This window comes from Hydra viridissima, unplaced genomic scaffold (genome assembly GCF_058129835.1).
Source record: "Hydra viridissima isolate aposymbiotic clone 2 unplaced genomic scaffold, HvirCarnegie_v1 scaffold_2, whole genome shotgun sequence".
In the NCBI taxonomy this organism is placed as follows: Eukaryota; Metazoa; Cnidaria; class Hydrozoa; order Anthoathecata; family Hydridae; genus Hydra; species Hydra viridissima.
Genome location: NW_028324301.1, coordinates 3,057,166 through 3,069,801, shown reverse-complemented (window position 1 = coordinate 3,069,801; position 12,636 = coordinate 3,057,166). Strand labels below are relative to the sequence as shown.

Here is a 12,636-nt window from a genome sequence, read left to right as displayed (position 1 = left end):
TCTTTAAAAACTCTTTGACTCACCAATGCCAAGGTCAATTAAGAAACTTTAGAAAAGAAAAAATCATGTCTGTTCCCCAAAGAAGCTGCTGGGGCATAACGAGGATAGGTTAACAGTGCAACAGCCCATGACTGTTTTTAGTCCGTAAGAAAAGGCAGGAAAACCACGCTACTTATGCTAAAACGAATTTACAATTTAGAGCCTTGCTTAATGTCTGTTCTTTTCGGTATTAGGGAAGAAGCTCACAAATGACATTGGATTTGTTTAACGAATTTTCTTTTTTAACTAAGTACAATCTAAAGATACTCAAAACGTTACAAAAGTACTGATACAACCGCAGTTAAAGACATTATTAAGAACTTAATTACATCAAAACTTTGCAAAAGAAAACAAAAAATACACTGAACATTTGAAAGCTGATTAAAAAACAAGTACTAAGAGAAGAACACTAAGCCCTGAAACTATAATTCCGAACATGGTGAAAAAATAAACTAGTTTTCTTTTTAACTGTAAAAAATTTGGATAGATATAAATATGTATGTTCATATATATAATTACAATAGATAAAGCCGTTTTTTAAAGTTTTGTCTTTATTCCTCCATCTTGATTTCGAGATTCAATGGAGCTTGAGGAAGTGCTCGAGGAGCTTCGACAGACAACTTTGAGTCTTTGGTATAACGAGAGCTCAGCTGAGATGGATCGACATCATCAGGTAAGACAATGTTTCTTGTAAACTGCTTCTGGTGTAAACTCGATCCGTGCTCACCTTTGTTTTCGCTTTTTGTTTCACCGTGAATTATCAAGTTTCTACCCTTTACTTGAATCGAAATCTCTTCTGGTTTAAAGCCTTGTACGTCTAAAGCGTACTTAAAAGTGTCCTTGCTCGACTCTCCGTCAGAAGCTGAGCTTAAAGGAAGCTTCTTAGGAGCTTCAATATGCAAAACACCCTCTTGGCTGATGTTTGAAGTAAGGGCTGTCGGATCTACGTCGTCTGGAATGGTGTACTTTCGATGAAACTCGCTCGACTCAAAACCGTTCTCGTTCTCGTTACGATGTTTGCCGCTCACCTCAAGAACATGACCTAAAAAGTCAAAAAAGTCACAGTTTTAGCAAGCGTACAGTCTTAAGAGAAACTCAACATCGAAGAGAAACTTAACAGAAACTCAGACTTAACAAGAAGCTCAACATCAGAGCATACCTTCAACTTTTAGAGAAACCTCTTCTGGTTTGTAATGTTTAACATCAAGATTGACAACGAAACCTTCTGGTTTAGCAGCAGTGTTCCCCTTCAGACGAGATATGTATGAGAGAGGCTCCAGCACGTCTTTGTATAATCGATCCAACTCTCTGCTGATCCCTCGAGCACTCGATCTGTCATCGAACAGAGGATAATATCTCAAGGGAGGAAACGTGATTTCCAGCATATCGTTCAAGAACGGATCTCTTGGTACTAATTCGCGAACAGGTATGTGCCACAGTGACATGCTTATCGATTTTTCGTAACGTACAAGTAAAGCAAACTATCTTTTAGCAAAATACTTTGCAAGACAGACTCTGATCAAGCAGATTTTCTGATTGAACTTTATTACTGCATCGTCGGATAGCGTCGGCGTTTTTATTTCGTTTTTGTAAAAGAAAAAAGAACTTTCTGTTGTTTACAAAAAAATTTCTGGAGATCTCCTAATCTTTCTAGACTTTACTCTCCTTCGTTGTTCTCCAACAGCTTAATAATTATGCATAAAAGTTTGTCAAAAAGAACTTTCTACGGCTCTTTTCAAGCACGTTCTTGGAGATTTTCTGTAAACTTCTATAGCTTCACTCTCCTTCCTTGTTCTCTTAAAAGACGTATCGACCACAATTTACTGTGCAACAAGGTTACCAAATGGATTTTCTGTTCTAAATGATTTCAGTCAGCGTAATTTGTTTCGGTGACTGTTTAACGCTCGAGGAGACGAAATAGGGTTTAATCCTGTCGAGCGAAACGAAAATCTAATGTATATAGAGTGGTACAAATAATGTATAAATGTCAGAAGTAGTATAATTTAATGAAATCGAATGTACATTGAGTAGTATAAACAGTATGTAGAGCAGTAGAAACGAATAGATATTCTACATTTCTTTGTGTTTAACAATACCAGAAGTGGCCGCTAATGGTATCAATGTTATTAACTTTCGTAGTTTGAGATGATATTATTTTTTTAAATCTTGTTCTACTTATCGTCTTTATATTCCCCATCGCGACACGCATGACCATTTGTTTTATGTGAAAGCGACTATATTTGATAATGGTTAATATAATGATCTTTTTCCTCTTTTGGCCTTCTATTTTAAGCTAAATCGATACTTCGAGCTCATTTATTAGTTCGTTAATCGATCAATATGATTTTAAACAAAATGATGTGATTGTAGTCATTCAATCATTTTCATAATCGTTATATTGTTTATTGCTATTTCCACAAGTTGGTCAATTTTCATTATGGGAGCTGGATGTTATTTATAATTTGGATTTGATTTATATTTAATAAATGACTCACTTAGCAGGTGCAGGTTTAGGGTTAGGCTTGTTAGGCGTGTTGACTAAAATCTTTTTTGGTTAACACTTTTTAATTAAAAAGCTTTCTAATTTTAAAAAAATACATTCTTCAGTTTTATTTTGTGGTTTTTTGGGTGTAAGTTAGCGATATCTAAGGACTTTTTATAAGTATAAAGTCCCCATCTTGCTCGTTTTTTACCGGCTTTCGAATTTAAGAGATATTTGTAAAGTGGATTCTAATTTTGTTATCGGTAGCGTAATTTCGGACTATATTAGGTGCGCCTAATCTGGCCCGTTTATTTGGCTGATGAGATTTCGAAATCGTATAAATTCTTATTAAATTGTTTCCTGTTTATCCTCCGGTAACGTAACTTCAGGTCAAGTTAGGTAAAACATTTTTGCGCTTAACTTGGCCCGTTTATTCGGCAAACGAGAGTCCAAAAAATTATTAAGTTCATTTAACTAAAGGTTTTTTTCATCGTTCGGCAGCGTAACTTTAGGCTAAGTTAGGCTCCCTCCCCCGCCCCTCTCTATACCTAGAAGTGTTAACTTTTCTTAACTAACTTCTTTAAAAAGCTAAACCCGCGCCTGCTTAAGGTGTATCATTTGTTAAATGGAAATCAATGCCAAATTTCAAGACTTTTATTAAATGATGCACGCTGTTGTTGTCGTTGACTTTATTTTTCAAGTTCTTTTAGGCCACCAAATATATCCGGTGATGCTGACTCTTTTACTTTTATATTCACATATACTATACATATTTTTACAGCAATTATTACGTATCTTCCACTCCAGGTACAACAGCTATGTCCTGCATTTTTAAAAATTTTGCAACTCGAAACGATATCTTAACGTTTCTACTCGAAGCGATATATTAATGTTTCTATTCGAAGCGATATATTAATGTTTCTACTCGAAGCGATATCTTAACGATTTCTATATATATTTAAAAAAAAAGAAATAATCACTTATAAAAGCATATTTATAGTCAACATCGATGTTAAGTAAATGTAAGAATAACTCTTGGTTACCTGAAAGGAAGAAATTGTTTGCGGAACTTATTTTTGTGGAACTTATATTTATGGGTTTTGCCCAAATCCAATAAAAAATATTTAATATTTATTTATTTCTATTTGTCAAATACAATGAGCCTCAGTAATATTAACAGTTTTTTACCATTTTGTCTGCAAACTGTTGTTTTTACTTTAAAAAATTATTTAACATTGGCGTTATTTAACATTACGTGTCTTCATCTTCTTTGTTTCTTGCACTATCTTCTAGTTTGATGTAGATTTTCTAGATTCAGATAAATTTTCTAGCGTTGATTCAAATTCATCTAAATAAAGTTAGGACCCAACAACAGAATCTTTTTCCCTGGCATCGTATTGAATGTCCTTATGTCTTCTTTTTGTCGGCTCTTTACTATAATGTGTCATAAGTATTTTAATCAAACGTGGAATTATGAGTCCTTCCTGAACAAGGGGTGAGACATAATAGTTATTTGATGTCAATTCAACGAATAAAGTGACTCATTTGTTCTATAAACATTCTGGGGAATTTCATCAGCAGATGACCAATTATCATGCCAGTATTTTTCAAACAAAACTTTATTGCGAAAAAATCATACGGATTTTCTTCTTCGCGTTTTGCAAACTTTTCTTCTTCTAAACTTTGGTTGTCAATATCGGCAGTAATAGTGAAATCCTCTGACAGCGGACGGAAATTGTGTTTAGTTATTTTTTTCACAAAGCTTTAAATGAAAAATACCAGTTGCAGCACATACAAAATGAAAACATACAAAACTCACCTCCTGTTATAAATCAAAAATGGAGTAAGAACCCTTCAGGAGGTGATAATTTATTGTTATCGAAGCCAAAATTAAAAATCTGTATTTTTCATAGAATATCATCAACTTTTTAAATTTAAAAACATTGCAAAATCTTTTTGCAAGTATTGTCGAGAAATCACTAAATTTTATAACAAAACAAAAAAAAAACTATAGTTATAATAAAAAGGGAATTACATTTTGGTGTCGTCTTTTCTTTGGTTATTTGGCTAAGTTAAGGTGGTCCTATACTAAAAAAAATCAAAAAAATCGATTTTTCAAAAATTGCATATTCTTGAAGCCCAAACATTCTACATTCTAAATATATATAGATCATTATAGGGAGTGAATTTAAAAATGCTCTAAAATAGCAAGTTTTACAGTGAAGTTAAATAATTTTCTTAGCAACGGCCTTAGCAACGGGTTGTTTATATTAGAAAATAGGCGTTTTAGAATATTGCGCCATTTACTTTTAGTTTTTGACACTGGTGCCAGTAACTGTTTCATGTTTATTTTCCTAAATAAGCCATGATTTTTAAGTACAATTACTATGTTTACATATATTACTTATAGAAAAATCAGCTTTGAGTTATACTTTGTGCCTCGTGCTTGTTTTTATTATGGGAAAAAATAAATGTGATTCAAATTTAAGAAGGAAAGCAGGTGGTAACAGGATTTTCAAAAAAAAGTACTTTAGAGGAAATCAATTTTCCTCAGCATCAACAGTCAGCATCAATTTAACTTCTAAATTGGAAATCACTAACTCAACTCAATCAAATATCTTGACATCAACATCTTCAAAAAAGTTATCACATAGCAGTAAAAATAGTAATGCAAAAAATAATGATTCAAATAAATTGCCTTCATGCTTTATACTTATTGACACAGACATTTTAAAATCAATTGTTACTTTGATTGGACATTGTCCTCAATGTCATAATAATTCAATTGAAATCTCAACTGATTTATCAAAAAAGAAAGGCTTGGCTGTGTTTTTAAACATTTCTTGTACAACATCTTCGTGCGATTGGAAACAGTCTTTTTATTCTAGCAAAGAGATTGAAAAGCAAGGTCCAGGAATGTCACCATCTGAAATAAATTATAGATCTGTTGTTGCCATAAGAGAGATAGGAAAAGGTCATTCTGGTTTGGAAAAATTTTGTGGTCTAATGAAATTACCTCCTCCAATGAACATAAAAGCATTTAATGATATTCAAGATAAAATTCATATGATATACCAAAGTGTAGCTGATGTGAAAATGAAAAATGCAGCAAATGAATTTCGATATCTTAACAACAATATCCAACCAAATGATTTTGATATTAATGTATTAGCTGATGTAGTTGTTTCCTGTGATGGAACTTGGCAAAAAAGGGGTCATTCCTCACTTAATGGTGTTGTTACTGTTATTGCTAGTGACTCAGGGAAATGTGTTGACTATCGAGTTCTTTCAAAAATATGCAATGCCTGTACATCATGGGAATCAAGAACGTAGTTATTGTATATTATCTTTTTATATTCAAGCTTTTTTTCATTGAATAATTCTATTTTGGTTAACTTTTTTTCAAATATCAGAGTTTTCACTTTTTTTTTTTTCTGTGTTTTCAATAATGCTCAAGTCGTTTTGTTTTTCAATAATTTTTTGACCTTTTTATATATTGAAAAATTTTTTTTTCATTAAAAATCTTTATAATTGTTTTTCTCAATATGTGAGTTTTAAGCACGCTGCGATAAATATCTTTTGATTGGTTTGTCTGATTGTGTTGAAATTTTCAGGAGTTATTTATTATATATATGCACATTCACCTTACCAAAAGAATTCATGTTAGTTAACTGGTTCTAAAAATAAGGTCTAGGTTCTAAGCCTTTTCAGGGCTTTTTTTTAGGCCTTAAGCCTGTTTTCTTACAAAAGCTTCAATAGTTTGTTAAATTATTTGATTTTGGCAGGGTGAGTGTAATCATCTGATATTAAAAAGCTGTGAAAATTTCATGATCATACCATTATTAGTTTCAGGCTGTTTATCGCAGCGCTTAGTCCATTTTTAGGGTTCATGGACCCAAAATTTTGACCAAAAAAAAAATTTTTTAATTTTTTTTTCCTTTACTGTGCTTTTAATATAAAACACTATTTCTTATATGAAAATCATAAAATATGAGTGTATTTTTAAAATTTTGGTTTTATTAGTATAGGACCACCTTAAGAATACTTTCAGTTGTAAATATTATGCATGATAAATTTTAACTTTGTTAATCAATTTTCAGCATCAGCAAAAATAATTTACGCAAGTTTCGGTAAAATCATGGATGTACAAGAGACGGACGTGCGACGATATTGTTTTTTTTTTGGGAGCCACGATCGTTGCGTATTGTTACAAATCTTTTATTTTAAACAATAGTAATTATATTATAATAAAGTCTGTCGGATTCGTCGAAACCTTTTGGTATTTTCTAACCGGTCACATCAACTTCATTTTAATTATTAAAGATAACAGCAATAGAAGCAAGTTTTAAGCTTAATTTTATATAACTAGACATTCTTAATATTTTAAAAAATAATACTGATGATGATATAGAAATTGAGATTATTTACTTAACTACTTTAGTACATGTATAACTAGAGATAAAATAAATAATACAAAGTATCAACTAGTTTTGTAGCTACCTGGAGCACAACTGTTTCATGTCCAGGGAACTACTCCATCTATAAAATAATAGATGAGTAGTTGTAGACTTCCAGTTTATGAATATTAAAGAATTTGCTATTTTCATGTTTAACAACAGAAATATATACAGTTAAGGATAAATAACTCATACATAATATGAATGTAAATGCAATAAAGAAAAAAATAATTTGTCATAGTTTTATAGAATTTAGCAGAGCCAATTTATGGCAAACTGGAAGAATAACTATTTAATATTAACATAATATGATTTACCAGCTATATATAAACTAAATTTTATTTGACAAAAACTAATGGGTTATTATGTGCATTTTATGACAAATGAAATAGTATATGAAAAAAGAAAACATGAAATATCTGGCCGCATTTTGCAAGATAATTATAAGTTTGAATAAGTTTTTAAAAGGTTTTGCTTTATCAAATGAATTGTAAAAAAGTCCATCAAAGTCCTACTAAAAAAATAATGCGTAGTGGAATATAAATTATGGGGCTTATAGAGTAGTCAAGGCAAAAAGTCGATGGTAACATATCGGAAAAAATACTAAAAAAATACTAAAAATTAAGGCTGGTGAATGAAGGACCAAGGAATTGAATGAAACCAGATCTTGACAAAAAAAATTTATTTAAGCTTTTTTATATTTCGCTATACTTTTTCTAGTCATTTTAAAATTATCCTTACAGGTCTATTTTATCATTGACAGACTTAGTTTACACGAAAAAAGTTCCCCAAATTACAAATGTTCATCTTGAAAAAATGGTAAAATCTGTTCGTGCCGACAACTAATTTCCTTTACCTAGGTGTAATTTGTTTAGTAATTTGTCAACGTCTGAAGTCGTTACTTTATCCTGAACAGTCTTATTAAACAAATGCTATAAAAGTTTAAATTAATACCACGTGATCAGGGTTTCTGTTTTAAAACTGTGGGCGGGTGAAAATTTAGAGTTTATCGGAAACTCGCATGTTTTGCTGATTTCTGCGGCCTCTTTGATGTAAAACAACGAGTTGCACGTCCAGCTCTAAGATCATCTTATACAGGTAAATCCATGGGTAAAATTAATCATCCAAAAACATTTATTCTGCAAAATACAGCATTTACTCCGCAAAATACAGCGTTTTAGTGTCATTCATTCTTTCTAAAAAACAATTTCCGTTAAAATGTCTTCCGCAAACGATTTTTTCCCTTAAGGTAACAGTTGTTAAAGATTTTTCCTAAAAAGATTTACGCAACTTTGTTTAATATTTTTTAAGTATAAAAAGCATTGATTACTTGTTTCACAATTTCTTTAAAATTTCACTTTTTGAATCATTTTTAGTTTAGTGCAAAGTGTAAACAAACAAAAAAGTTATTAACATTTTTTTGTTTTATGAAATAAAAGTTAGGAGAAAATAAGCTTTGAATATTTAGAATAGACATAAAATGCAGTACGTTTTTATGCCTTAAAAATGATGTTTGATGCTTTAACTTTATTATTCTGAAACTATTTTTTATGTTTACATTACAAATTATGATTTTTTAATTTCTAAAGGGCCGGAAAAAAATATTTGAGATGACTGTCAATACTTCCTTAAATTTTAAACCTTTTATATATTAATCAATTTACATATATATTTTTTGTTGTTCTACAGACATTCTAAGTCTCATAAAAGTTTTCTGTAATATTTGAAAAGTTTTATTTAAACTGGTCCGCAAATTGGTAAAGTATGGAGGAAATTTATGTAAAGAAAAAAAAATTCAGCTTGTTGTTGTTAGATTTTTAAAAGCTTTTTCAAATCATACTGAAAAGTTTACCATTACTTACGATAAGATCTGAAAAAAAGTTTGGAAATCAACAAATGATTTTTATGAATGAAGAGTCTTGCTCTAATATGATGAACATAAAAACTTAAAAATTGATTTTCAAATCTTAGCACGCGAACCAGATTTTTAAAATATTTTTGTTGAACCATATACATTAATAATAAACTCATAAAATAGGTTTTGGTCGAGTAAAACAACATGAAACCTGGCAGTTTATATAACTTAGTAATTAGGGTAAAGTAGGGTAATTTCGGCAGGGAGATAATTTCGGCACCCCTTCAAAAAACACCTAAAAATATTTATTTATTGGAATAATTAAATCATAGTTGGGTATTGTAGCAAGATAAACAATTTTCCTAAAAATATTGCTTTAAACTTTTATTTTTACATTATAGGTGCATTAATTTATGATTATTAGCTTTTTCTTAACATTTTTACCTATTTGAAAATGTTGGATAAATGATTTTTTCTCGAAAATTTTTACCAAAAGTTGTTATTTATTTTATTCAAAAATATAAACTGAATAAAATGTGAGCAGCAATAAGATAAAAATCAAAGTATGTTACAAGATATAAAAGTTTCTCCAAGGACTGCTCTAAGGAGATAATTTCGGCTTATTAATAGTTTTTAATTTCGGCAGTGCCGAATTTGCCGACCTGTGCTTTCTCTGAAACCAAAATGTAAATAACCGTTTGAAATATTATGTATAGAAGAAGTTGATTTTAGTAATTCAGATAGTAATAAGATAATAACGAGTTAGGAAAAACTTGAATTCGTTAGTGTCTCTGTGAAACTTAATAAAATAATAGTTCCCCACCATATAAATTAAATTTATGTCATACAATAAATTAATAGTTCATTAATTATATATATATATATATATATATATATATATATATATATATATATATATATATATATATATATATATTATTGTGTGTTAGCATTATATAATGGATTCAAAACGTGTAAAATATGGTAATTGGTCAAATGAATCATTAAAACTAGCAGTAAATGCAGTTTTAGTTGATGGATGCTCGAAATATTCTGCTGCTAAACAATGTAAAATACCAAGGCAAACGCTACATGACTATATAAAACGAGTTTCTGTTGATAATTGTGTTAAAAAGTTAAGAGCAGGGCACCCAATAACACTCTCAGCTTTTCAAGAAAAAGAACTTGTTGAAGTTCTTCTGACTATGTCACAGAGATTATTTGGTCTGTCTCCAAAAGATGTAAAACAAATGGTATTCCAGTTTTGTGAAGAAAATGGGATTATTCATAAGTTTAATTGTGCAACTAAGTCAGCAGGAAAAGAATGGTTTAGGGGTTTTTTGAAACGTCATAATAAACTCTCTGTAAGAGTTGCTGAATCAACGTCATTGCATCGAGCCATTGGTTTTAATAGAATAAAAGTTAATCGTTTTTATGATGAACTAGAAAAAATAATGTTTAATGCTGATGAAATGCAGATTATTCCACCAGCAAACTTATTCAACGTAGACGAATCTGGATTGTCTATATGCCATAAACCAGGAAAAGTTGTTGCCCTGAAGGGAAAACATAGTGTTGGTGGCTTAACAAGCTCTGAAAGAGGAAAAACAATCACAATAGTTTGTTGCCAATCAGCAAGCGGATTTTTTGTCCCTCCAATGTTGATTTATCCACGTATTCGAGTGAGACCTGAATTTTTAGATAAAGCCCCAATCGGTTCTATTTCTGGTGGCAGCAAAAATGGGTGGATAACAACTGATTTGTTTGAAAAATGGTTTGATCATTTTTTAAAAGCAGTCCAGCCACAGTCAAGAGACCAACCAGTTCTTCTAATTTTAGATGGACATTCAAGTCATAAAAAAAATCTTAGTGTTATTATAAAAGCTCGCAAGACAAATGTTATTATACTATCACTTCCGTCTCACTGCACGCACAAACTGCAACCACTTGATGTTTCATTTTTTAAAAGTCTCAAAATATTCTATGATCAAGAAGTTGGTACTTGGCTTCGTCACCATCCAGGTCGTCCTGTAACTGAATTAGAGGTTAGTGAATTATTTGGAATAGCTTATGGGAAAGCTGCAACTGTTCAAAATTGTCAGTCAGGGTTTAAAAAATGTGGAATATATCCATTTGATAGAAATGTGTTTACTGAAGAAGACTTTGCTGCAGCTAAGGCTACTGATCACTCGTATATTGTATCAAAAATTTCAAAACCAAATATTACCTCTGAAATGCACCCTACTCTCGACAATGGGTTAGACTCTGCTAAAGATTTAGATCATGTTGATTTTGTCACAGAATGTGTAATTGCTTCTCAAAAAGGTAAATCATTTTAAAAGATGTATTATTTTTACTATCTTCCACCATTTATTTAAAACACAAATGTAATTTTTTTAAAATCAAGCAAAATAATAACTTATCTGTTGTTTTATTAACCTAAAAAAAAGTTTCTTAAACAAATAGTTCAAATTTTTTATAATTTATATGTTGCCTAATTTTATTCACCTTTTTTAGTTAAATATTTTTATTTAGAATCTGCTTCACCAAACTCATCATTTACACTTCAGAAGTCATTAGAATTAGCCACCTCTGATGAAACCTCACAACCTCATGGTGTTACATTCGGATCACTAGCTGGACTTGACATTAAAAATAAAAAACGAACAGGTATAAAAAGGAGGGTAAATCATGCTGAAAAAATTACTGGATCACCATATAAATCTCAGCTAGAGGAATCTTTAACTTTGAAATATAAGAACAGGCAGCCACGTAAAAAGTGCATTAAAGAAAATATATCTACACATCAAAAGACGTGTTTGAGTAACCTTGATGCTAAAAGTGCAATTAATAAACAACTTTGTGCAATGTGTCAATACAGTTATGGGGATCCTGTCGATCCATACTTAAAGGATAATTGGGATAAATGCCATAAATGCTGTAGATGGTGGCATGAGACATGTGCTGCTATATGTGGTGTTTATGCTAAAAAAGTATTTACTTGTGATGACTGTATGAAACACTGATTCTTTAAGCTGTTTTTTAACTTTCTTAAATAAATCTCTTTTTATAAAGTTTTCTTTGTATTTTATTTTTTTATGTTTAACTATTGTAGTTATGTAAAATATTATTTTATGAACTACTTATGAGCTTATAAACATGAATTCTTATTTAAACAGAATTTAGAAATAATCATCGAAATCATAGAAATTAGTAATCATTTTATTTACAATTTTACTTTACAGGCACATTTTTCTAATAAGGTTTCTGTTTTGGGTGATGTATTCATACTTTACTAAAATAGGTGGTTCAAAAAATATGAATCTTTGCAATTGCAACGCCCTTAATTAAATGTCAATTAGGTGTAACAAATTCCATTTAAGAGACAATTACTTTATACAATGCAGATTTATAGCTGTTTATAATATTTTAATTATATTAATGCGTTTTCAACGAACATCTTAATTTTCTTAAGTATGCCGAATTTACCGTATCATTGTGCCGAAATTACCATACTAGGTCGCTAATTTCGTCATTTTTGAGTATTTTTCATTTTTGAGTTTCAAACTTACAAAGTTTTATGTAAAACAAATTTTACATAAAACTTTGTAAGTTTGAAACAATTTTTTAACTATTACTTAATAGATATATCTGCAGGACATCGATATGCATGATTTTTTAACGTTATTAAAGCAACCATTGTCTATAAACAACAAAATAGCTTAATACGCCGAAATTACCCTACTTTACCCTAATCCATTAATTTTTTTTTTCTAAATTTCTAAACATCTTTATTTTGTTTA

At 30.3% G+C, this 12,636-nt stretch overlaps 2 protein-coding genes across 2 annotated transcripts; one reads left to right on the top strand and one right to left on the bottom strand.

Annotated features, from left to right (window-relative positions):
* Nucleotides 1-259: 259 nt before the first annotated feature.
* LOC149891562 (uncharacterized) lies at nucleotides 260-1,662 on the bottom strand. Its single transcript, XM_090079147.1, has 2 exons — nucleotides 1,199-1,662; nucleotides 260-1,081 (listed from the first exon to the last, which is right to left on the bottom strand). The coding sequence occupies exons 1-2, from the start codon at nucleotides 1,482-1,484 to the stop codon at nucleotides 591-593; spliced, it is 777 nt and encodes a 258-aa protein (XP_089935273.1). The 5' UTR covers nucleotides 1,485-1,662; the 3' UTR covers nucleotides 260-590.
* Nucleotides 1,663-9,767: 8,105 nt separating this feature from the next.
* LOC149891561 (uncharacterized) lies at nucleotides 9,768-12,037 on the top strand. Its single transcript, XM_090079136.1, has 2 exons — nucleotides 9,768-11,158; nucleotides 11,369-12,037. Exons 1-2 carry the CDS (start codon nucleotides 9,793-9,795, stop codon nucleotides 11,857-11,859), a joined length of 1,857 nt encoding a protein of 618 aa, XP_089935262.1. The 5' UTR covers nucleotides 9,768-9,792; the 3' UTR covers nucleotides 11,860-12,037.
* Nucleotides 12,038-12,636: the final 599 nt, after the last annotated feature.

Coding starts and splice junctions, on each gene's coding strand:
- LOC149891562 (XM_090079147.1), bottom strand. CDS start 1,484: ATGTCACTGTGGCACATACCTGTTCGCGAATTAGTACCAAGAGATCCG. Junction 1,082..1,198: donor GGTTTCTCTAAAAGTTGAAG/GTATGCTCTGAT, acceptor TTGACTTTTTAG/GTCATGTTCTTGAGGTGAGC.
- LOC149891561 (XM_090079136.1), top strand. CDS start 9,793: ATGGATTCAAAACGTGTAAAATATGGTAATTGGTCAAATGAATCATTA. Junction 11,159..11,368: donor TGTAATTGCTTCTCAAAAAG/GTAAATCATTTT, acceptor ATTTTTATTTAG/AATCTGCTTCACCAAACTCA.